General features: G+C 43.8%; 1 protein-coding gene across 1 annotated transcript; it reads left to right on the forward strand.

The window, feature by feature from the left end:
• The first annotated feature begins 5541 nt into the window (after window positions 1–5541).
• LOC129837773 (B-cell lymphoma 3 protein homolog) lies at window positions 5542–27236 on the forward strand. The gene is made up of 9 exons (XM_055904214.1): window positions 5542–6628; window positions 7133–7295; window positions 19383–19491; window positions 23338–23539; window positions 24096–24184; window positions 24370–24447; window positions 24696–24863; window positions 26218–26320; window positions 26406–27236. The coding sequence occupies exons 1-9, from the start codon at window positions 5977–5979 to the stop codon at window positions 26927–26929; spliced, it is 2088 nt and encodes a 695-aa protein (XP_055760189.1). The 5' UTR covers window positions 5542–5976; the 3' UTR covers window positions 26930–27236.
• The last annotated feature ends 126 nt before the right edge of the window (window positions 27237–27362 follow it).

The following is a 27362-nucleotide window of genomic DNA, read 5'->3' on the forward strand; positions in this document are numbered from 1 at the left end:
GACAGCTTGTTAATGAGAGAGGTCGAAGGAGAATGGCAAGAAATGTGCAAGCTAACAGGCAGGTCACAAACAGGAAAATAAATAACAGAGCAGTACAACAGTGGTGTGCAGAACGGAATCTCGGAACGCACATCCCATTGATCCTTGTCACAGATGGGCTATTACAGCAGACGACCACCCCAGGTTCCACTTCTATCAGCTAAAAACAAGAAGAAGCGGCTCCAGTGGGCACGTGATCAACAACATTGTACAATTGAGGAGCGGAAAAATATTGCCTGGTCCGAGTCCAGTGAATCCTGGTTCCTGTTGCATCATGCTGATGGCAGAGTCAGGATTTGGTATAAGCAGCATGAGTCCATGGCCCCATCGTGCCTGGTGTCAACGGTACAAGCTGGTGGCAGTGGTGTAATGGTATGGGGAATGTGTTCCTGGCGCACGTTAGGTCCCTTGATACAATTGAGCGACACAGCGTATCTGAACATTGTTGTTGAACATGGCTACAAAGGGGTCCAACCCGGTACTAGATGGGTGTACCTAATAAACTGGCCACTGAGTGTATATCTAATGACACTAGGCGGCCATGGCTCCCTTTTATGGCTGCATAATTAATTTAATTCACATCAAAATCGTAATATTGACATGTGCAATATCCATATAGCAAGAGATCCATATATCATGCAATATTTTGAAACACCAATAAGCCGCGCGTTTGTCGTCTCTCCACCTCTCCTCATGGCTGCTCCTCGCTGTTAGATTCACTATAAGTTTCATGCTGTTCTGTAAGGTTTAATGCAGTCAACAGATTGTTCCAAACAAGAATGATGTTGTTTTCCACTTTGCTTCTTAATATAAATAATTATATTTCAAATGGTTCATCCAAGTGTTTTGATCTATATCGCAAGTCAAATTGCAGTCGCAATATTGTGTTTAAAAAAAAATCGCTAATCAATTTTTTGCCCATATCGTGCAGCCCTGCCTCCTTTCACTGTCTCAGGGTGTTCCATCTTGTCTGTCCATTCACCTCTACACCACCACAAAACCATCCTGACAAGGCCCTGTTCTTAACAGAATGCTGCACTTTTCTGCATTTTGACAAGCTTAGTGTAAAGACATAAAATAAGGGCAGAAGTCGCTCATACAGTCCTGAAGAGGTGGGTGCTGTATGAGTGTACGGTTGGCCAGGGTAGCTGAAACAGAAAAAGATTAGGATCACTTTATTGGTCAATTGCACACAAGGTCCAACCAAAATGCTTTTAACCAACCCAACCGAAAGACACACATACACACACGGGCTTTTTATGGAGAGGTGCTCGGGGCTGACACACTGGGCACCCGGGGAACTGTTATTGTGCCTAGCTCAAGGGCACAATGGCAAGTAATGGCATCTAGGATTTGAAACCCTCTGGTTTCAGCTCACTTCCCGGCAGATTTTTCCCATTGGATCCGGAATTCCAACTGGCAACCCTCCGGTTGCTGGTTCACCTCTCTAACCGCTAGGCTACCTGGCTCCAACAGTTCATGGTAATGACCATCCCACCACATCCCACACACAGGACACCTTGACTATCTACTGTATCCAGCAGCTGCACAACGTGTCAGCACAGATTCAGCAGGCTGTTTCAGGGACTTTAGACACAAAGCTTAATTTTCCGTTGGCGGTTCCACACTTCGATACATCTGAGGAAAGTCCCAAATTGACCCTGGTAACTAAAGAATCAGCTGGGGGCGGGCACCGACAAGGTTGGGTGAGAAGTGTGTGTGTGTATTGCGGGGAGGTGTGGTGTTTGATGGAGTGAGATGTGCAATAACAGAGAGGCCCAGATCAGAAGGCTATTTAAGATTAGGATCCATTTATTGGTCAATTGTACACAAGGTCACACTGAAATTTGACCTCTGCTTTATCTCAACCCCTCCAAAAGACACACATACATATACAGTTTGGAGGAGGGGGATGCCACATTGTGCGCCCATGGAGGAGGAGTTGTGGGGGATTAAGTGCCTTGCTCAAGGGCACAATGCCTTGACCATCAGATTTCAAATCAAATCAAATTTTATTTGTCACATACACATGGTTAGCAGATGTTAATGCGAGTGTAGCGAAATGCTTGTGCTTCTAGTTCCGACAATGCAGTAATAACCAACGAGTAATCTAACCTAACAATTCCACAACTACTACCTTATACACACAAGTGTAAAGGGATAAAGAATATGTACATAAAGATATATGAATGAGTGATGGTACAGAACGGCAAGATGCAGTAGATGGTATAGAGTACAGTATATACATATGACATGAGTAATGTAGGGTATATAAACATAAAGTGGCATAGTTTAAAGTGGCTAGTGATACATGTATTACATAAAGATGGCAAGATGCAGTAGATGATATAGAGTACAGTATATACATATACATATGAGATGAGTAATGTAGGGTATGTAAACATTATATTAAGTGGCATTGTTTAAAGTAGCTAGTGATACATTTTTACATACATTTCCATCAATTCCCATTATTAAAGTGGCTGGAGTTGAGTCAGTATGTTGGCAGCGGCCACTAAATGTTAGTGGTGGCTGTTTAACAGTCTGATGGCCTTGAGATAGAAGCTGTTTTTCAGTCTCTCTGTCCCTGCTTTGATGCACCTGTACTGACCTCGCCTTCTGGATGATAGCGGGGTGAACAGGCAGTGGCTTGGGTGGTTGTTGTCCTTGATGATCTTTATGGCCTTCCTGTGACGTCGGGTGGTGTAGGGGTCCTGGAGGGCAGGTAGTTTGCCCCCGGTGATGCGTTGTGCAGATCTCACTACCCTCTGGAGAGCCTTACGGTTGTGGGCGGAGCAGTTTCCGTACCAGGCGGTGATACAGCCCGACAGGATGCTCTCGATTGTGCATCTGTAAAAGTTTGTGAGTGCTTTTGGTGACAAGCCAAATTTCTTCAGCCTCCTGAGGTTGAAAAGGCGCTGCTGCGCCTTCTTTACAACGCTGTCTGTGTGGGTGGACCAATTCAGTTTGTCCGTGATGTGTACCCCGAGGAACTTAAAACTTACTACCCTCTCCACTACTGTCCCGTCGATGTGGATAGGGGGGGGGGGGGGGGGGGCTCCCTCTGCTGTTTCCTGAAGTCCACAATCATCTCCTTTGTTTTGTTGACGTTGAGTGTGAGGTTATTTTCCTGACACCACACTCTGAGGGCCCTCACCTCCTCCCTGTAGGCCATCTCGTAGTTGTTGGTAATCAAGCCTACCACTGTAGTGTCGTCCGCAAACTTGATGATTGAGTTGGAGGCGTGCATGGCCACGCAGTCGTGGGTGAACAGGGAGTACAGGAGAGGGCTCAGAACGCACCCTTGTGGGGCCCCAGTGTTGAGGATCAGCGGGGTGGAGATGTTGTTACCTACCTTCACCACCTGGGGGCGGCCCGTAAGGAAGTCCAGTACCCAGTTGCACAGGGCGGGGTCGAGACTCAGGGTCTCGAGCTTGATGACGAGTTTGTATGGTACTATGGTGTTAAATGCTGAGCTGTAGTTGATGAACAGCATTCTTACATAGGTATTCCTCTTGTCCAGATGGGTTAGGACAGTGTGCAGTGTGGTTGCGATTGCGTCGTCTGTGGACCTATTGGAGTGGGTCTAGGGTGTCAGGTAGGGTGGAGGTGATATGGTCCTTGACTAGTCTCTCAAAGCACTTCATGATGACGGAAGTGAGTGCTACGGGGCGGTATTCGTTTAGCTCAGTTACCTTAGCTTTCTTGGGAACAGGAACAATGGTGGCCCTCTTGAAGCATGTGGGAACAGCAGACTGGGATAAGGATTGATTGAATATGTCCGTAAACACACCAGCCAGCTGGTCTGCGCATGCTCTGAGGACGCGGCTGGGAATGCCGTCTGGGCCTGCAGCCCTGCGAGGGTTAACACTTTTAAATGTTTTACTCACCTCAGCTGCAGTGAAGGAGAGCCCGCAGGTTTTGGTAGCGGGCCGTGTCAGTGGCACTGTATTGTCCTCAAAGCGAGCAAAAAAGTTATTTAGTCTGTCTGGGAGCAAGACATCCTGGTCCGCGACGGAGCTGGTTTTCTTTTTGTAATCCGTGATTGACTGTAGACCCTGCCACATACCTCTTGTGTCTGAGCTGTTGAATTGCAACTCTACTTTGTCTCTATACTGGCACTTAGCTTGTTTGATTGCCTAGCGGAGGGAATAGCTACACTGTTTGTATTCGGTCATGTTTCCGGGCACCTTGCCCTGGTTAAAAGCAGTGGTTCGCGCTTTCAGTTTCACGCGAATGCTGCCATCAATCCACGGTTTCTGGTTTGGGAATGTTTTAATCGTTGCTGTGGGTATTACGTCGCCGATGCACTTTCTAATGAACTCGCTCACCGAATCAGCGTATTAGTCAATGTTGTTGTTGGACGCAATGCGGAACATATCCCAATCCACGTGATCGAAGCAGTCTTGAAGCGTGGAATCAGATTGGTTGGACCAGCGTTGAACAGACCTGAGCGCTGGAGTTTCTTGTTTTAGTTTCTGTTTGTTGGCTGGAAGCAACAAAATGGAGTCGTGGTCAGCTTTTCCGAAAGGAGGGTGGGGGAGGGCTTTATATGCGTCGCGGAAGTTACAATAACAATGATCCAGGGTTTTACCAGCCCTGGTAGCACAATCGATATGCTGATAGAATTTAGGGAGTTTTGTTTTCAGATTAGCCTTAGCCACAGATTTCCCCCTGTCTGACCCGGGATTCGAACTGGCAAACCTCCAGGTGGCTCACCGCCCAGAAGGTTATTTTCTCCAGTCAATGCTCCATCCAGTTACTGCTACAGGACATGAGTTTATCCCCAATAGGCCTATCAACTGTGGGGAGATCCCGCTGAATTGGTAAACCTTGGGAAACTAGTGGAATGACACTGACAACACCATATGATCAACCGATTAGATCACAGGTGTCAAACTCATTCCATGGAGGGCCGTGTGTTTTCTCTCCTCTATTGTACTTGATTGATGAATCAAGGTCACTATTTAGTAAGGAACTGCCAACACCTGGTTGTCTATTGCTTAATTGAAAGTAAAAAACTGCAGACACTAAACCCTCCATGAAATGAGTTTGAAACCCCTGGATTAGATCACATGCAAACCTTTTTTTCCTCACAATTTCCTGGTGCCAAATGCGCTCTATGCAGAATTCGAGGATTGCGTGCCATTTTGCCATCTCTAGCAGCGTTTGTGCTAGTCCGAAATTAAAATCAGAAAAAAAACATTTGGCATCGTTAACATACTAGATTAATCCATAGCCTAAACCGGGGTAAAACAGGAATTCTAACATTAAGTGAATTAAATCAATCATATATGCCTTAATTAACATTGAACACTTCAGTTACGTAGGCTACACTAAACCTTTAATATCTTAAAGGTGTTGGTTTAAAAAAGTAGACCGTCAGAGCGCACTGTTTCAGTTTGCAAACAGGAAGGTAAAGAGTTAATTCTTATACGAAAGGGAAAGCCCCAGTTTCGCGGATTTGGTTATGTGAATGAGAGAGAGACAGAGTTTACGGACTATTTGATTCGTTGCTATAAAAGAAGGAACATAATAGCCTATTGATTTTCTTCAATTGCCTACTACCTGCAGTTATATTGCAGGTGTGTTACCGTCAGTTAGGTTATTCAAAAGTCTTATTTATCATTCTGAACATTTACTACAAGTCAGTTGTGTGATTTAATTAATTTAAGAAACTTAAATTAGTATCAGTTTACACTAATTTTCTCAAAAGGAACATTTATGGATTTGGAGAATAGCCTCGAGACATTCTTGTATTGGCATGGCAAATTACATTATTAAACTCCCAATGCAAAACAACATTTGCATATTTTCGTGGAGAAGGAGACTGTGCCTAGGCTATAGAAAACATACATTGAATTGACATTTGAATCACTGCTATGTTTTGAGACGACAAACACCCGAGGCTGATTCCAGGATACTTGATTCGTGTTCATGCCGAGGACCATGACCATGAACGGTCACCATACTCAAACCACAGCGCCGCTGGATCTGAGCACCACAACGAGGGAGCGTGGGAGCGGCGCCGATAGGACTCCCACCAGCAAAGGTCGCTCCGTCAGTGTAAGAATGCAGTATTCCGCTGCCCCCCTCACCGAGGGTGACTGTCCAAACGGAAATCCCAGCCACACAGTGGAGCCGCTGGAGCATTGCTGTGGAGTATCGTTGATAAAACCTCCTGTGAAAACGGGAAACCCGGCTTTTCTGGAGAAAAAACACTCCCAGGCTGCAACTTCTCACACGCCATTCACTCCGAACCCTGGTGGGAGCAGCACAACAGACACACGAACACAGAACATATCTTCCTCGTGGCTTCCTTTTAGGAAACGTCCATTTCCTTCTGAATGGGAGACGCCGGAACAGTCACGTACCCCACCCGGGAGAGAGGAGCGCTTATCCCCCTACAAAAACAAAGACTTGTGCTGCAGACCGAGTCCTCCAAATATTTCATTAAAGAGCTACGACGATGAGAGCATTGGTACCCTGGCATCGGTCTCACACAGACAATTGTCCGCCGCCAGCGGTTTTGACAATGAACACCAAAGCATCGATCCGGTTCGTTCAATGCAAGCACCCCGTCCTTACTGTAAGTTAGTCGCCCTTGCAAAAGACAAGTGAAAAAATATTAAAATGAAAGTGTACAGGCCATTACATTATTATTCAAAGTTTATCCTATCGCATTTTCAGAGTTTTTTTTCAGAGTTTTTTTCTCCTAATAGAGCAAAACAAAATGCGTAATCACATCAGACAGTCATGTTATAACTGTATTAATTTGACTATAATCAAAGTTATTGGTTTGAAAGAGAATATACTTCTGAAGTTAGTGGTCATTTGCCTTTGAGTCAGAAACGGATTTTCTCTGTGGAATGTTCCTTTATAGAACGTGTGTGTGTCATTGTGCAGTGATGGTTAGTCCTGCTTTTGAACCTCAGTCATCGAGAAACTGTTTTGCCAGACCTTCCAGCGATAAATGATTGAACTGATTAAAAATTTAGAAAACATGTCAATGGGTCACCTGTAATTTCCTTATTTCATGGCATTGTACCAAACATCTCTCTCTATCTACCCCCTCCCTTCCTCTGTCACCCAGATCCCTATCCAGGGTACCCATTCTACTCCTGGCCCAGCAGGTCACCGCTGGTTGTGAACGTGCCTGTCTCTCACCTCCAGTCCTCCCTTTACCCGACGGGACACACCGAACACCTGCTGGCAGATGTTGCCCTGGCGACGCGCCAAGACAACGATGGCGACACGTATGTTTGCTTTTGAAAACCCTACATGCATTGAACTTCAGTTAGTCTCATGTAGCAGATGGGGCCTAGAGTAGTACTGTTGCCCTATGAGGGTTCCTTACTAACCCTGACTTCCTGCTAGGAGCTATGGACTGGGTTGAGTTCAGTAAGTCATTTTTGTTTTCCATTTCAACATTTTTTACATATGACCCTGATAAGTTAGGTATGTGTTGGAGGGAGAGGAGATGTCACACAGTCTTGTTTGTTTGTTTTGGTCTATGATTCACCTGGCTGTGAGGGGTGTTGGTGGTGAGAGAGGAGTGTGCTGTGTGTACCCTTACCCCACCCCACCACATTCTTTACCTTCGTTTCACTTCCTGTCTCTGTAATGATTAATGGAGTCAATTCTCTGCTCTGCTGCTCAGTGACAGTGTCACTGGGTGAGGTGGATTCTGGGATGGAACTTGACCTCTGTGATCTGTACTGTGTGTGTGTGTGTGTGTGTCATGTTCTGTGTCTGTTTGCATTGTTTGTGTGAGTCTTCATATGAGACACAGGCTTGCCTCTGGGAGGCTGGGATGACTATTAGAGTAAGGTGACCAGATAACATCGCACAACAAAAAATTACTAAGAAAGAAGATTAAAATATCCCATGGAATTATAATTTTTTGTAAAAAATTATATTTTTATTTATACCCCTTTTTCCTCCCCAATTGGTAGTTACAGTCCTGCCCCATCGCTGCTACACCCGTACGGACTCGGGAGAGGCAAAGGTCTAGAGCTGTGCGTCCTCCGAAACACAACCCAACCCAGCCACACTGCTTCTTGACACAATGCCCGCTTCACCAGGAAGCCAGCCGCACCAATGTGTCGGAAGACACACTGTACACCTGGCGACCATGTCAGCAGGCATTGCGCCTGGCCCACCACAGAAGTCACTAGTGCGCGATGGGACAGGAACATCCTTGCCGGCCAAACCCTCCCCTAACCCGGACAATGCTGGGCTAATTGTGCACCACCCCATCAGTCTCCCAGTCATGGCTGGCTGCGACAGAGGCTGGACTCGAACCAGGTTCCTTAGTGGCACAGCTAGCACGGCAATGCAGTGCCTCAGACCACTGCACCACTCGGGAGGCCACCAATGGAACTATTTTTAACTATACATTTACGCTACCTTTCAAATACTTTCATTATTTATAACACAGAAATTGATTAACCCCTCAAATGTTTCTTAATTTTAGCCTACCGTGGTCATTTTTAAATCACCCCAGTTTGGTAGCCTATGCTGTTGGAAAGGTTTTCCTGGCTATGGCCATGGTTGTTCATGCGGATGTTACAATATATCACTGACCAAATGTTCTCATAGAAGGGAGCAAACAAGTTTGATACAAGTGGTGAGACAAATTTTACATTGAAATCTGATTGCATACAGCTTTTGATTACTGAAATATCAGCCTCAATTTAACTTCAGAGTTGCTTTTCTTTCTGGGGGATAATCAGGGACATTTCCAATACTAGCCGGGGACAGGCCACCAAAATCGGGGACTGTCCCTGGGAAATCGGGGACGTCTGGTCACCTTATGTTAGAGTTTAAGGAGTGGGTGGGGTACATTCAATCACATGTTAATACCAACCTCACGCACCGATGCCCTCTCCGACCTTCAACACCTGAGCACTCACCCGTTCACTGACAGAAATGCGAGGACGATACAAAAACACTCATGTGACTGAAATCATAAGTCCATCCAAGAATGGCATTGCAAAGTCATGTTCCTGTAGTTTAAGTGCTGTGTGTCACTCATTTGCATCCCATCACAACAAACACATGATCGAGAAAGTGCAGACCTGGCTGTGGGTTTCGAGACACAGCAGTTCCGCTTGGGATGATTTCATGTGATATAGAGCCCAGGGACCAGCACTGAAATCAATCAGGAAGAAAACACCTTGCCATTTGATCACAAGATGTTTAAGAAAATGTATCCATATAAAAGTTAATTTGCATTTCAGTGCTCGTTTTTTTTGTGGCTTTTTAAAAAATATAAATTTTTTCAAAATCAAACAGGACCTAGGCGGTTGTGCTGGGGCTTTTGGGTGCTGTTCTCATGTTTGGGTGTTGTTCTTATGAAGTCAAACTACTTGATGAAGTGGTAGACTGTAAAGAAGTACATTTCCCTGGCTGGTACCAACTTGTATTGTGGTCTGTCTGATGAAAAGTTAGATTTCAGCAGAAAGACAGTGCTGCTTCTCAGCCCCCCACCATCCCCAAGTGTGTCTGTGTATGTGCGTGCTTACGTCAATGGGGTGTTAATCCTCAGTTCTCATCGCCTCTGAGCCCCTCAGTTTCGGGAAAACCTCTGAGCGTGCGCCTCTCAATGTGTGACTGCGGTTTTCTCAGGTCTTTCTGTATCTCTCTGTTTTCATTTCTCTGTGTTTTTAAATGAATGAGCTCAAAAACCCAAACATCCGCTCCTCACTTCCTCATTTACCGCTTTTTCTCTCTCTCCCTCCCTCTCTGGGTCTTTATTTCTCTCGCTTTTTCTTTTGATCTTCCCTGCTAATCTCTCATTCTCTCACCCCTCTGTCACACGCTCCCCTGTTTCTCTCACCCCTGTCTCATTCTCCCTTGTTCATTGTCCTTCTAGCTACTTGAATGAATGACAGGTGTGCAGTCAGTGCAGTAACATGGGGACAGTACACAATGTATTTGTGATGGGTATTGTCATGCTTATATAATACAGGTGGGGATGAAGTTTGTTCAGCAGTATATTGCAAACCACATGTATAGTACCCAACAACTTTGGCTCACCGCTATGCGTGGCCAGGGATATGCATCCAATCTATGCATACATGTAGGTAGGGGAGGGGTCAATAAACTGGAGGAAGTAGCTATAGTGCTGCCATGGCAAAAATCAAATCAAACTTTATTTATATAGCACATTTCTTAGAGGATACATTTGCATTTCAAAGTGCTTAACAAATAAAATGGTAAAACAATAATAAAATAAGTGGACATGAGACTAATTGATTAAAATAAATATAGAATGGTAATACATTTTTTTATTGTATGACTAAAATAGCCTTAAAACCTCTACCGACCCCCCCCCCCCCCCCCTCCCCCCTCCCCCCTCCCGGATCCGGGTTCATCCTCATCAAAAAAGCTGACTAGCATAGCCTAGCCTAGCGCCACAGGGATATCATATAATATAATTTCATGAAATCACAAGTCCAATACAGCGAATGAAAGATAAACATCTTGTGAATCCAGCCAACATTTCCGATTTTTTAAAAATGTTTTACAGCGAAAACACAACACATTTATGTTAGCTCACCACAATATCCAAAAACACACCGCCATTTTCCACCGCAAAGGTAGCTTTCACAAAACCCACAAATAGAGAAAATGAATCACTAACCTTTGAACAACTTCATCAGATGACAGTCTTATAACATCATGTTATACAATACATTTATGTTTTGTTCGAAAATGTGCATATTTATAGCAACAAATCCTGGTTTTACATTGTGAATATGGCGCCAAAATGCACCAAATTGTCCGGAGAAATTTTGGACAGTCACGTAATCTAACCAAAAAACTCATCATAAACTTTGCTAAAAAATACATGTTGTACAGCAAATGAAAGATACACTGGTTCTTAATGCAACCGCTGTGTTAGATTTAAAAAAATAACTTTAGTACAAAGTACAGCATGCAGTACTCTGAGACAGCGCCCAGCCATTCTCCGCCATGTTGGAGCCAACATATTCCACAAAAATACGAAATAACATCATAAATATTCTCTTACCTTTGATGACCTTCCATCAGAATGTAGTGCAAGGAGTCCTAGTTCCACAATAAATCGTTGTTTTGTTTTAGAATGTCCTTTTTTTCTGTCGAATTAGCAACTTTGGCTAGCATGGTGGAGCGCACATGTCCATGAACTCTTGGCGCATGGAACGCAAAATTCCAAAAGTCACAATAAACGTTGAATAAACTGGTCAAACTCAGGTGAAAATACATCTTTATGATGTTTTTCTCATATGTATCCAATAACGTCCAAGACGGAGCATTTCGTTGTGTCTACCTAATGCATTTCAGAAAAGAATATGGTGCTCTCTAGTGCGCAGCAAAATACTGCCAATATGGCGGACCTGTCACTCCAAAAGCTCTCATTCGGTCTCACATCAAGCTAGACACCTCATTCAACATCCTACTGCCTGTTGACATCTAGTGGAAGGCGTATGAAGTGCATACAGATCCATAAATATAAGGCAATTGAATAGGCAAGGCCTTACACAGACACCCATTTTCAGAATTTTCACTTCCTGTTTGGAAGTTTGCTGCCAAATGAGTTCTGTTTTACTCACAGATATAATTCAAACAGTTTTAGAAACTTCAGAGTGTTTTCTATCCAATAGTAATAATAATATGCATATCGTATGATCTAGAACAGAGTATGAGGCCGTTTAATTTGGGCACGATTTTTTCCCCAAAGTGAAAACAGCGCCCCCTTTAAGAAGTTAACCTTTTTAGCCTTACTTTTACTTATGTCTTAAGATTTTTCTTAAAAATGTTTCCAGTTTCTGAGGCCTGCCCTCAGATCCTCCGGCAGTCTGTTCCAAAGGCCAGGACCAAACGTTTTGGTTTTGACCTTTGGAACAACTAAAAGACCAGTGCTTTAAAGATCAATCATATCTAAAATGAACAGGCAACCATAAAGGCTATGTCAGGCTCCAGTCTCAGGGTGTCCCATGTGGCTCAGTTGGTAGAGCTTGGTGCTTGTAATGTCAGAGTTGGTTCAATTCCCACTGGGGTCGAGTTTGCAAAAAGTAAGAAATGGATGCATTCTGGCTGCCAACACCTGCTAATGACTTAAATCCTTTTTGAAAAGGACTAAAATGGTTTCTGAAAAGGATGTGTTGTAAGTTGGACTGTGGTGTGTTTCTGGTTCCCTTTTGTTTAATACACCTGTCTTAAAGTCATCGCTCTCTCAGGTGGTCTGATGGCCACAGCAACCAGTATTCCCTCACCTCCCCCCAAACAGGATACCGCATGTATGCCACTGCCAGTCTCTGTGTCACTCAGTGTGTGTTTGAGTGCGGCCCAGCGCTCCTGCGTCAGTGTGCTTTGGGTTATCTGGGGCTGTGGTCTGCTCCACTTCCAGGAACAGGAGAGCGCACAGTTTCATCTTGAGAGAAAGAGAGAGAGGGGAACCTTGTTCAAGTGTGTGATAATCTCACCATTGCACTGCATGGAGACACCTGTTACTAGGTCAGTTAGGTGTTTGATAGCTTTTTGAGGAATGTTAGGAGAGGCACCTCGCAAATACTCATCTTTTTTTTTTATTATTATTTTTTTAATTTTAACCCCTTTTCTCCCCAATTTTTTCGTGGTATCCAATCGCTAGTAATTACTATCTTGTCTCATCGCTACAACTCCCATACGGGCTCGGGAGAGACAAAGGTCGAAAGTCATGCGTCCTCCGAAGCACAACCCAACCAAGCCGCACTGCTTCTTTAACACAGCGCGCCTCCAACCCGGAAGCCAGCCGCACCAATGTGTCGGAGGAAACACCGTGCACCTGGCCCCCTTGGTTAGCACGCACTGCGCCCAGCCCGCCACAGGAGTCGCTGGAGCGCGATGAGACAAGGAAATCCCTACCGGCCAAACCCTCCCTAACCCGGACGACGCTAGCCCAATTGTGCGTCGCCCCACGGACCTCCCGGTCGCGGCCGGCTGCGACAGAGCCTGGGGGCGAACCCAGAGACTCTGGTGGCGCAGTTAGCACTGCTATGCAGTGCTCTAGACCACTGCGCCACCCGGGAGGCCCAAATACTCATCTTTTTAATCAGAACTGTTGCCATCCTCATTGTGCTGCAATAATGCATGTTTGTCGTCTACTCACATACTCCACAAATACATGTTTACTACGTGACGAAAAGACTGCTGCAGATTCATTAATTCTGCTTCCTCACTGCATGGGAGAACCTAGTCAGTTGTTTTTTGATGGATTACCTATTATCACTGTAATCACTTGAGTGCTAATGTTGATCTGGTGGTTTTTTTAGGTAAATGAAGACGGTAATGAAGTGCCTCTACTGTAAGCTCCAGAAGGACTTAGCTCTAGGCTATTTGCGCAAGGGATAAGTAGTAATCAGGTACGCTTATTTTATGATGTTTTTACCGGATCAGAGCATGACATTTTTCCCCCCTTTCATGCTGAGTGGTTTTCGAAGAGTGCTGAAAATGTTTTTCAAATAGGCTAAGTTGAGGATGACCTTGACATTCTCAATGGATGTAAAAACAGACTTAGTTGACTCGCTGTTTGAGGTGAAGAAAAAATTACTTTCAGAAGTTCCACTGTGGTGGTGAGGTAAGACAATCAGAAATACTATCAGATCCCCAAATGGGCACATTTATAGGCCTACATTTGCGCGCAGACCAGGTAGCCTAGGCCTACTTGTATGTATAATCAGGTGCTCGTCCTTACCCAATATTGACAGAAGCGCTACAAATTACAATGAGTAAATTGACAACTCCTAAATGGAATGAAATAAACCAAAACATGTTCCTCAGAAGTGTAGCCTAGGTTGTGCGGTCCTCAAACAACGTGTCCACTGACAATGAGAATGGTAAAAGACTGTAGTAATAATAATAATATATTGAATGCATTGAACAAAAATTACCATAACATTGTAGACTAGAAATTAGGGAAATTAAAGGTAAATGTACTACTGGTGATACTAATGAGCAATCCCCACGGCCTCCGGAATGGATTAGTCCACTGAGACAGATGTGAATCCGACAAGTTTATTTTGCCATAATTTTTATTTTATATTGCTCAACTAAAAAAATGTTGGTCGACCAACAGCCTATTGACCAAACAATCAACAAGTCGACTAAATGGGGTCAGCCCTACAACAGATACACTTGTGAACGTGGTCAGGGGCATTTGTACGGTGTGTGGTGATGGGTGGTTCTCACTTACCGACATACACGGCCAAACACAAGTTCTGCTTTTCACACTGATCAGACGGCTGAGTGGCTTCACTGTGCTGTATGGCCGTTAGTCAGGTCAGATAGCGAGAGAGGAGCATCAACACTGTCACACGTTTTATTGTTATGAGACTGTCTTGTGGTCATCTTCAGTTGCACCAGTCACCACCGTGCCGGTTAGAACTACACTTGTATGGAGATGGGTTTCAATTACAAAGATAAACTGTCATCCCTATTGTGTCTTTCTCTATGTGAAAGATTTGTTTACTCAAGTTAAATAGAAATGAGGAAAACAAGGTTGTATTGGCTATGGTTTGTTGACATGTTTTGGTCTGTGTTACACTAGCTACACGGAGGAGATGGCTGGTTGTGATTGGTTAGAACTGCCTTCTGCATTGACATCAGTCAAACACCCACCTCCAAACCTCAGGCTCTGTATAATGTTACCACATATCTCCACACCTGTGCTATGCATTGTACGTGTTGTGTTGAGATTTAGTGAAAGATGCATCCATCCAGCCACTCTGTGTGTGTGAATATGAAGGTCTACGGTGACACAGGTTCATCAGAGATGAATAATGTCTCAGTGATCAGTCTGTATTAGTAACATACTGCCCTGTATAACACAATATACTCCTAATGCATAATGTTAGGTTGAATTACTCATAAGTGCAGGTAGGCACGCACCTGTCTTCAAGAGAGGCAGGTCTGAGATCCACCCAAGGCCGTATGCTGATAAGTGTTCTGTTAGGACTTGCCTTAAATCAAGCTCAGAAAGAATGTAATATTTCAGCTTGGCACCCAAATATTACTTTAGCTGTCAAGTCCGTCTCTCTCTGCCTGGCAAAACAGAGCTAAGCTGTATGACCTCTCCCTATCTCTCACACGAGCCCTCCAACATAAGTTGTGAATTCTTTTAAAAAATAAAAAAAACCTGTTTAATTTGTTGATGCTAAGGGCATTGTTGGCTCAAGCTATGGACTAGTACTACAATTTCTACTGAACAAAAATACAAACGCAACATGCAACAATTTCAAATATTTTACTGAGTTACAGTTCATTTAAGTAAATCAGTCAATTGAAATAAATAGATTAGGCCCTAATCTATGAATTTCACATGAGTGGGAATACAGATAAGCATTTGTTGGTCACAGATACCTTAAAGGTAGGAGCTTGGATCAGAAAAGCAGTCAGTATCTGGTGTGACTACGATTTGCCTCGTGCAGCGCAACACATCTCCATCAGAGTTGATCAGGCTGTTGATTGTGGCCTGTGGAATGTTGTCCCACTCCTCTTCAATGTCTGTGTGAAGTTGCTGGATATTGGCGAGAACTGGGACACAATTTTATTTTTTATTTTACCTTTATTTAACCAGGTAGGCTAGTTGAGAACAAGTTCTCATTTACAACTGTGACCTGGCCAAGATAAAGCAAGGCAGTGCAACACAAACAACAGCACCGAGTTACACATGGAATAAACAAACAGTCAATAATATGTAACGGATGTGAAATGGCTAGCTAGTTAGCCGGTACGCGCTAGGAGCATTTCAATCAGTTACGTCACTTGCTCTGAGACTTTAAGTAGGGTTGCCCCTTGCTTTGCAAGGGCCGCGGCTTTTGTGGAGCGATGGGTAACGACCGTGCTTCGTGGGCAACCGTTGTTGATGTGTGCAGAGGGTCCCTGGTTCGCGCCCGGGTCGGGGCGAGGGGACGGTTTAAAGTTATACTGTTACAAATACAATAGAAAAAGTATATATACAGTGTGTGCAAATGAGGTAGGATAAGGGAGGTAAGGCAATAAATAGGCCATAGTGGTGAAATAATTATAATATAGCAATTAAACACTGGAGTGATAGATGCACAGAAGATGAGTGTGCAAGTAGAGATACTCGGGTGCAAAGGAGTAAAAATAAATCAAATAAATAACAGTATGGGGATGAGGTAGTTGGATGAGCTATTTACAGATGGGCTATGTACAGGTGCAGTGATCTGTGAGCTGCTCTGACAGCTGGTGCTTAAAGTTAGTGAGGGAGATATGAGTCTCCAGCTTCAGTGATTTTTTTTTTTTGCAGTTCGTTCCAGTCATTGGCAGCAGAGAACTGGAAGGAGAGGCGGCCAAAGGATGAATTGGCTTTGGGGGTGACCAGTAAAATATACCTGCTGGAGCGCGTGCTATGGGTGGGTGCTGCTATGGTGACCAGTGAGCTGAGATTGACCTAGCAAAGACTTATAGATGACCTGGAGCCAGTGGGTTTAGCGACGAATATGAAGTGAGGGCCAGTCAAGGAGAGCATACAGATCGCAGTGGTGGGTAGTATATGGGGCTTTGGTGACAAAACAGACGATGTCGTACACATCGATCCAGAGCATCCCAAACATACTCTATGGGTGACATGTCTAGTGAGAATGCAGGCCATGGAAGAACTGGGACATTTTTAGCTTCCAGGAATTGTGTACAGATCTTTGCGACATGGGGCATTATCATGCTGAAACATGAGGTGATGGCGGCGGATAAATGGCACGACAATGGGACTCAGTATCATGTCACGGTATCTCTGATTATTCAACTTTCCATTGATAAAATTCAATTGTGTTTGTTGTCCGTAGCTTATGCCTGCCCATACCGGGGAGGCAGATAGCATAGTGGTTAGAGCATTGGACTAGTAACCGAAAGGTTGCAAGATTGAATCCCCGAGCTGACAAGGTAAAAATCTGTCATTCTGCTCCTGAACAAGGCAGTTAACCTACTGTTCCTAGGCCGTCATTGTAAATACGAATTTGTTCCTAACTGACTTGCCTAGTTAAATAAAGGTTAATAAAAAAAATACCATAACCCCACCGTCACTCCATTTACAACATTGACATCAGCAAACCACTCGTCCACACAACACCATACACGTTATGAGGTTGGTTGGACATACTACCAAATTCTCTAAAATTACGTTGGTGGCTTATGGTAGAGAAATGAACATTCAATTCTCTGGCAAAAGCTCTGGTGAACATTCCTGCAGTCAGCATACCAGTTGCATGCTCCCTCAATTTGAGACACCCGTGGCACTGTGTTGTGACAAAACTGCACATTTTAGTCGCCTTTTATTGTCCCCAGCAAAAGGTGCCCATATCAAATTTTATTTGTCACATGCGCCAACTACAACAGGTAGTTTACCTTACCGTGAAATGCTTACTTACAAGCCCATAACCAACAGTACAGTTCAAGAAATAGAGTTAAGAAAATATTTACTAAAGTAAAAATAAAAAGTTACACAGTTGAATTACATAACAATAACGAGGCTATATACAGGGGGGCACCGGTACTGAGGAAATATGTAGGGGTAGCAGCCGTGTAAAAACAAAGGGGGGGCGGTGTCAATGTAAATAGTTCGGGTGGCCATTTGATAAATTGTAGCTTGGGGGTAGAAGCTGTTAAGGAGCCTTTTGGACATAGACTTGGCGCTCCGGTACTGCTTGCCATGCAGTAGCAGAGAGAACAGTCGATGACTAGGGTGACTGGAGTCTTTGACCATTTTTTGGGCCTTTCTCTGACACCGCCTGGTATATAGGTCCTGGATGGCAGGAAGCTTGGCCCAAGTAATGTATTGAGCCGTACGTACTACCCTATGTAGCGCCTTACGGTCAGATACTGATCATCCTGTTTAATCAATCCCACACTTGTCACGTGGATGGATTATCTTGGCAAAGAAAAAATACTCACTGACAGGGATGTAAACAAATGTATAAAGAATTTGAGAAATAAGATTTTGGAACATTTCTTGGATCTTTAATTTCAGCTCATGGAACTTTACATGTTGTGTTTATATTTTTGTTCAGTGTAGTTATGTGGAGGAATGTATGACATAACTCACAACTCTTTGAAAGAGGATGACAAATGTTTTGTCTCAGGACATAACATTTGTATTGTGTAGGCTTGCAGCATGTACCATTTGTGACCAGTTTTAAAAAGCCAACAAGGTAGATGCTGGAGATTAAAAAGGTTTTCTGCTAAATTTGTTTTGTATTAGAGCTGTCATAGAGTTGTCTTTGAGCAATGCATGAAAGATGCTCTTTGTGTGTAGGCCTACCTATTTTCTTTATCTTCCATTTCCTCTTTGCAGTATGCAAATATGTTGTTACTCATCTCCTCAGACTGTCTTTAGTTGTATGTGCAGTAGGTAGACATGCCAAACACCAATATGTTCTTTAGTCTGTTGTAACTCTGTTTATTGGACAACAGATCAGGAAGTAGAAAAAAAAAAAAGTACATTACCGTAAATTTGTGCTAACCCAAATTCTCAGTGAAGGTACTTTTAAATCATTCTCTCAAAATGTCCCTACCCAATTTCCTGTCATAACCTTTTTTCTCTTGTTCTGCATTTACGATTGATATTCATTGGAGGAAGCTGAAAGACATGAAAACACACAGAAAGCCCCTAATAGACCGTAGTTCTAATGGTTTAATGGTGATTATCTTCCCCAATACAGAGGGCTGTGCCATTGTCACACAACAAGAAATTACACCAAACGAGTTTACTGAAATTAGCTTCTGATAATATATTTTTTCAAGAACTCCTGTCATTCTTCCTTATTCCTATGTTTGACCTCTGTTCTTTCACTTTACATACCATATAAATAGCAGTTTCCTAGTCACCTTGATCAGTTTAACAGGCTTTGTAATGAGTCACCCACCACACTGCTCTCCTCTCAGCCTAACTGTCAGTTGTGGAGAATCAGGTCATAGGTCAAGTGAAGTTGGCCAATACTCGGTCATTCAGTAATATATAGGTTATGGGTTAGCCTGAATTTGTCAAAACATATTGTAGGCTTGTGTAAACTTTCTACTGCAATTGTGTAACTGTTTTACACACAGCCAGCCATCACATGCCAGTTAGTGTGTCAGTCAGTTTGTAGTCCGTAGGATTTCTCTGGCTTAAAGGTTAGTCAGGGGGTTTCTGTGTCAGGAAATATCAGCAGCCACTTTACAATCATGCTGGAGTTGTGTTAAAAGAATGTGTGTGTCAATTTATTTTGTGCATTTATTGGTTTAAATATCAGAATTTGTGTGTGGAAGAATGTTTTATTTCTTTGTGTAGTTTTGACTTGGGGGTGTGTGTGTTACAGGGCTCTTCACATAGCAGTGGTGCAGGGGCAGGACGCTCAGATCCAAAGAATGATCCTTCTCCTGGGACTGGTTCACACAGACCTGGACATCTACAACAACCTGAGACAGGTGAGATACATGCACGAGCACACACAGCTGTGTTTTCAGAAATGTCAGGAGTTTTTGGAGTGTAAAAATCATATTTTCCCTAACCCCAAAACTCTTAAGCTTAAAATAGCATTTGTTTTCCTACCTTTTCAGGACATTACAGTGAAATGTTAGGACATTGGGGTCCTGATAATATAGGAAAACACGTACGCACACACACACCTGTCACTCACTGCAGACTTCAGAGCACAATAAGGAAAGGTGTGAAAGAGGAAGTACACAGACACCTCTCGGCTGCCGGTTATCAGAAGAAATGTACAGTTTCTGGTTACCTGTGCATAACGCAGGCCGGAGTCACACGCACAAGCCTATTGCTTGGAAGGATGTGCTATGATTGGTATCCTTTGTTCAGGGCTGTGTGTTCTGAAGGGATGTTGATTTGTGGTCTGTTCTCTTTTCTGTTGGGTTCCATCTTCTGCACCTTTCCCAGTCCATCAATGCCCCATGGCCTTTTCCCATCACTTTCAAATGAGTCCTCTTCCTCCCTCCAGCGTGCCACCACGCCCTGTCAATGCCACATTCCCTCTGCAGCTGTTAGTCTGCCTAATCACCCCAGAGAAGTCACCCTGAACCCTTCATACACACAGAACTGGGGTTTCAGACACATTGCTCACTTACCAGAAATAATGTTGGTACCATTTGTTGTGTGTTCTCACCGTTGAGGTGAGACTGAGGCATTTACAGTGATATCCTGTCTGTAGTGTATAGTCTAGCAGACAGGCTCTATACGTTCGTGCCATGTGAGGAGCCAGGGGGAGATTTCAGTCCAGGCTGAGACAGATGCTCGCCACGATGTGACGTTTTGTTATCTAGCACAGACCTATTGCCAAGCCTGAGAACCCATTTTCTAATTGTTTATTGGATTTGGCAGTGATAATTAAAGTAAATGACTATATAGGATAGTCTGTAACCCCAAATAAAAATCTTAAACACACTCCACAATACTTTTACATAAAGCCTGCCAAGCTCTTTTGACAATGCCAGATAATCATACTATGTCAACAAAAAACCACTTTCTCTAGCAGTTCAATATGTGTTGTGCAGTCCAAACAATACTTCAGTGGTCACTTTAATTAAACGGTTCGACAGAGTTAATATCAGTACTGAGTTGCATGTGCACATTGTGCGACTACCGGATCAGCTGCAGCACTGATGCTATGAAACAGCTGTTTGATACTCCCACACTGTCACTACTACTAACCAAACACTGACATCTACTAGCTGGTGCCTTCCCAATTCTCTCTGGCCAATGCTACTCCCATGTTAAGTTATTCAAGTTCCCTGGAAACTGTTCAGATATTGCAAATGAATGACCATGTACTTAACGCTACTGTTGCCACTTTGTACATTATGTTTTGTCTGTGTGGGTGTGCTTGTGGCATGCAGTGTATTGTGTGAGGCTTCTACAGTGCATGTGTATGTGCACTTAGTATCCTCATTCTGAGAAGTCACATGACCACCCCCCCCCCCCCACCCCCCCCCGCTGTTTCTCAACATACGTTGTTGCTGAGGTTGAGGGTAGAATCGGGGACTTTCCCTTTCTGCGCTATTCTCCATCTCTCTCTCTGATTGTATCTCAGTACATTGTGAGTTGACCCCTCCTGTAACTGCATAAATTATAGAAACTTGTAAAGAACTAGTAAAATGAGCTCTTCCATAGTATGGTAAGGGACTTTGTTAGTCTTTCCTGGGAAGTTTCACAACTAGAACATTACAGGAAGTACACCCTATGCACACCTTTAATTTCATTGTTTTTACCTCCTTCTCCTCCCCCTGTTCTTTGTATCCTTATCTTTGTCTGGCACACAACTACCCGTTCAAGGCTTTTCCTCATACCTAGAACTCTCCCCTCCACTCCTCTGTTCTTCTGGTTTATCAGCTCATTTAATTGGAATGTAACTCTGTGGATACACAGCCAGCAGGGGAGAGGGAAGGGATTTTCCCTCTTATTCCGTCTTTCCCCTTGCCTATACTGCTTCCAGCTATTCCTCTCCCTGGCTTTCTTACCCTATACTCCCCCTTCTCTCCCTCCCCACTCTCTGCCCCTCTTATCTGTGCTGTTTTTGTTTGTCATTCTGGAATGGTTTACAGGAAGCTAGTACTAAACTCAATGAACTTTGGAGTGTTTTTGGACCATCATAAAAGCCTTTATTTGACCTGTGCCTTTGATTAAGTATTGTGACATGTTGCCGGTTAAGTCCTTTACGGCTTCATGTTCAGGGACATTCTAGGAAGTACAAGATGACGGAGTCAGACTGTTGGTAGTTCATGGGAGGTCAAACACTAGGGTGTGTGTGATCAGTCATGAGTAACTGACGATTCAGGGAAATAGAAGTGTTTTCTCAGGAAGTGAAGGCCACTGGCATTGAGACATTGGAGGCATTTCACCAGTGTTTCCTCCCACCAGTGCGTTGGTATTTTACTGCTGTTCTTTACTGTAACATAGCCTCACCCCCCCCCCACACACACTGTAAATATGTGCTTTTCCTGAATCAAAAGTGAAACTAAATTATCATCCTGACCACTGAGATTGTTCAGTATGATTAATGATAGATTCCAGATCAAGTGACTTCCCTAAACCCTTTCTGCAGACCACTGACAAAGTTAACATTTATCAAATCAGGTTTTATGAATTAATTCATCATTGGCCATCTCTGGAAGATCCTGGATTGCTCAAGTGCTTTCAGTAAACCCGTCTAGGGATTTGAATCTGCAATCCCCTGCATAGTGGTATGTCTCTGGAATCACCTGGGTCGGGTCCCGGGCTTTCCTACACAACATGGTCTGTTCCTGACACCAAAACAGGTTTAACCTTATCATTGATCACATTCGATCTGGTTCGAAACAGCATTAGTTCTTTCAAATACTTTAGGTGCACCTAATTTTGAAACAAGAAAAAACATTTATGGGGCTGTATCTTCATCTCCTAGCTGTTTTGTATTTTGGACTTTGGTGTGTTTACCATCCCGTGTGGTGTTCATCTTTGTCTGCCGATGTCTAATGCTGATAAAGCCAGAAAGCCCTCTGTGCCCTGACTGGGCGGCTCTGGTTTGTTTGGGGACGCATGCCCAACCTTATCTAGCCCATTGTTTATAAGCTCTTGTGACCTTCCCCCTGCAGAACAGGATGGAGATGAAATGATGCGATACCATTAACAGGAGTAATACACTATTCTTCCTCCGCTCTTGTTAAAGAAAAAATGGTTTACCTCATGTATAAACCGTGCGTATGTTCAAAATATACCCCCAAACATGCGTTCACGCAAAAGTTGGCATTTATAATTTATGACTCCGCAAACTTTAGACCATGTGTATGCACATTTTCTAGTGGTTGAAGTATTGCATTGCAAGCAGGCAAGTAGATTAGTATTTTGTGCAAATAGGGGATATGATGGACACGCTTATTCATAACAATAAACAAGTTAATAACAAGATGCAATCATTTGCCTTTAGTGAGAATCTATTTAATTTATCTTTGCATTTTAAAATAATTAGAAATGGGCATCTAATTCCTGGGCTATTATTTTTCATTTCCATGATCATTGCATAAACAATCCCTCCCCTTTTCTGTGATGGTTTAATACTCACGAGGTAGCATAGGCCTACAAGGAGAAAGAGTAAAGGGGCACACAACCAGGAAACATGCGTGCGCCAACTTTATAAATCTCTATTTTTGTGCGTGTGCAGTCTTTTCATAAATAGTGACCGCAGATATTTAGTGTGGAATTTACAGTTGAGGCCCCTGGTTTTCAAATGTTCTTGTTTAATGATTGTCTAAAGATACATTTTCTATCTCCCTCTTTCTCAGACCCCTCTTCATCTGGCTGTGATTACCCATCAGGCCCACCTGGTGGGGGCGTTGCTGCGTGCGGGTGCTGACCCGCAGGCTCTGGACCGTAACGGTCAGACAACGGTCCACCTCTGCTGTGAACACGGCCAGCAGGCCTGCCTCTCTGTGGTCCTTTCCCACCCCTCCATCTTGACTTGCCTGGAGGTCAGGAACTATGAGGGTAAGTTGCTACTAAATTGGCCTCAATTCCGTTTCAATTGAGACAATTCAGGGGATTAATTTAAATTCAATTCATAAATTCCCCTTAGACTGTCAATTAGGTCACATTGGAATTTTATAGCAGAAACAGCCAGCTCCTTTGTGGTAGTCATGCCAGACATGACTAAAACAATAGATCTAGGATGTATACTACTACCCCAAATAAAGCCAGTAACCCCCCCCACAATGTTTACAACATTCATACATAATGTATAGGAATTCCCATATTCATGTGGGAATATTTCTGAGTTGCGACACATACTAACGTTATATGTAGCACACATTATCCCCCCTGTTTGACTCATGCTGTGGGTCCCATGGTGGTGGGTGTGTGAGGCAGAGAGGGGAATAGGGCATTTCCTGCTGTTGTGGTCTGTATGCCAGTGTGACAAGTCTGGGCACAGCCTGGTTTGTCTTGTACTCAAAACAGCAGAAAACCCCTAGAATACACATGGGCTCTGGAGCGTGTTCGCGTGTGATTCTCTCCCTAACTGCTTATCGTCCCCCCCTCTCTCCAGGCCTATCCCCTCTCCACCTAGCTGTACAGGGTGGACACAAGGAGCTGGTCAGAATGCTGCTGGATGCTGGGGCGGATATCAACGCTATGGTCAGTCACCTTCCTCCCCTACCTAACTCTCCATCTCTCCCCTTAATGCTGGGCCATTTCAAATGGGCTTTGAGTTATTCTGGCATACTGAACCTACTGCATCATCCAAGTACTCAATATCAGGTAATACTCAGATTAATTCCTGTTCCACTTTACAGTGTCCCCATTCTCCTCTCTCTAAGCAGGACATCAAGAGTGGCCACAGTCCTCTCATACACGCAGTAGAGAACCACAATATGGACATGGTGCACTTCCTCATAGAGGTATGGCTACGTGTGTTGTATGTGACTCAGCTGTTCTAAGTCAGCTCATCTATATTTAAAATGGTCTGTAGATCCTCCCCTGTTCCCCTTTAAGTTTATCTTTCCTTTCTGGGAAGATGCTTTACAAGAAAAATGTTCAAAGTGATTTGGTTTAGTTATGCATCGCCATCCAAGACTGACCGTGTTACTTATTTTTACATCTTCTCAACAATCTCCCGCTTCCTCTCTCCCTGCCCCCTCCTCATCAGAATGACTGTAATGTGAATGGCCAGTCGTACAGTGGCAACACGGCCCTGCACTGTGCCTGTGGGCGAGGCCAGGTAGACACAGCCAGGCTGCTACTGAAGAACAGAGCCGACAGCAGTGTGAAGAACTACCACAATGACACCCCCGCGATGGTGGCCAAGAACAAGAAGGTGAGGGAGGAGAAAATGAATGCACTGGATCTATGGCAGAGGATCTTTCTCTCTGTTTCACACCAATCAATAGCTTTATACATGGGTTAACCTCTATGGGATATGTGGGACGGTAGCGTCCCACCTGGCCAACATCCAGTGAAAATGCAGAGCGCCAAATTCAAATAAATTACTATAAAAATTTAACTTTCATGAAATCACACATTCAATATACCAAATTAAAGCTACACTTGTTGTGAATCCAGCCAAAGTGTCAGATTTCAAAACTGCTTTACGGCGAAAGCAAACAATGCTATTATCTGAGGATAGCACCTCAGCTAACAATCACAGACCATCATATTTCAACACTCCCGGCTCGACACAAAACGCAGAAATAAAGATATAATTCATGCCTTACCTTTGACGAGCTTCTTCTGTTGGCACTCCAATATGTCCCATAAACATCACAAATGGTCCTTTTGTTCGATTAATTCCGTCGATAAACGTCCATTTATTTGGCGCATTTGATTCAGAAAAACACCGGTTCCAACTTGCACAACGTGACTACAAAATATCTCAAAAGTTACCTGTAAGCTTTGTCCAAACATTTCAAACTACTTTAGGTATTTTTTAATGTAAATAATCGATAAAATTTAAGACGGTATGATCTGTGTTCAATACCGGAGGAAAACAATGTGTTACATGCTTTCTGGTCACACGCCTCTAACAAACAGTACACTTCACTGGAGCCTCATTCTGAACATGGCTACTTCTTAATTTCTCAAAGGAAAAACCTCAACCAATTTCTAAAGACTGTTGACATCCAGTGGAAGCGATAGGAACGGCAGGAAGGTCCCTTAGAAATCTGTATTCCCAATGAAAACCCATTGAAAAGAGTGACCTCCAAAATAAAAAAATCTGAATGGTTTGTCCTCTGGGTTTTGCCTGCCAAATAAGTTCTGTTATAGTCACAGACAATTTCAAACAGTTTTAGAAACTTCAGAGTGTTTTCTATCCAATACTACTAATAATATGCATATATTAGCATCTGGGACTGAGGAGGCAGTTTACGCTGGGCACGCTTTTCATCCAAACGTGAAAATGCTGCCCCCTATCCTAGAGAAGTTGAATGGGTTAAATGAACGATAGTGTGGACATAGGACTGAACTAATCCTTGTGGGTGCTTCCCTCTAGTGGCTGTACCTAATAATGATTCTTGTCATCACAACAACAAACTACCAACAATAAAACACAAATAATCTAAGGAATGCGATCACGCAGGCCCCACAGATGCAGTGAACTCACTAGTTGTCATTGCAGCACTGTTAATGTGTGTCCTCTCAGGTAACCTAACCCTTTAGATCACTGTCCTCAGGTAACAGATGTACTACGAGGGAAGGGCTCCAGAAACCAGCAGCCCAAAGCTCAGTGTGTACCAGCCTCACCACACAGGAGCACACCCCAGTCACAGAACAGAGGTAATGGTGAGACGAGCACGTCTTTTGATGTGCATCATGCATTCGGGCACACAGTTAACTCATCACATCCCTCCTCTGCCCCCAGGTTCTCCATCTCCCAGCCTAGGCCTTTCACCATTGGCCACTCCTACAGCTTCGCCTCTTCACCGCAGCTCGTCCCATTCCCCCAGGGCACCTCCCACTCCCTCTCCTCACAGCCAATCAGCAGAGAGTCTGTCAGGCCGTCAGTCTCCAATGAAGATCCGGGAGAGTGAGCAGCTGCTGGTGAGGCTTGACTCTAACAGGATGACTGCAGTGGACATCAGCCTGGCCCAGAGAAGGTCCCACAGCTCAGTGACCCACAGCTACCCTCCAGCAATGCACCACCAGCCCCCCATCACTGATGCTCCTATAGGACATTTACTAGCCTACTACTCCCCTGGAGTCCAGAGACCTCTTTATCCAGAGCCTCCCTTTATCCTCCTCCACACCAACATCCCTTACCCAGCCACTGTCTCTACTGCCTCCCAAATGACCCCTGGCCAATCCCGGCCCTCCAGCCAATGCAGTGACCAATCAGATGTCTCCATCATGAGTGTCAGCAGCAGCATGGGCAAAGGTAACAGTTGACAAAGAGGTGCGCTTTCAGTGTCCCTGCTGAGTTAGATTCCACCACTGTTTGAGTTATTGGTTGGTGACTAGAAGGACTTGAGCTTGAAACAAGAAGATAGTTTGTTTACTACTGTTGGACTATCCATATGCAATCCATATGCAATGAAACCTACACTGGAAGAATGAACGTTATTGCAGTTTCCTGAATAGACTTAATTCAGAACTGTTATCACCGTGTGTGATGGGCTGTTTGGAAACTGGAGTTCTTTAATGCTGTCACCTTAATTGAAATTCATGATGCTTTTTCTTTTCTGGTTTACTTTGAATAATATATATAGTATGTATAATTGATAAATATTTTTCTACATGAAGTTATTTTCCTATGCACTGCTATTTCTTCTCATTCATAGCACCACACGGACACACACCCAGTCCTTAATGGTCTTTAACA

The sequence above is a fragment of the Salvelinus fontinalis genome, chromosome 38 (assembly GCF_029448725.1).
Source record: "Salvelinus fontinalis isolate EN_2023a chromosome 38, ASM2944872v1, whole genome shotgun sequence".
NCBI lineage: Eukaryota > Metazoa > Chordata > Actinopteri > Salmoniformes > Salmonidae > Salvelinus > Salvelinus fontinalis.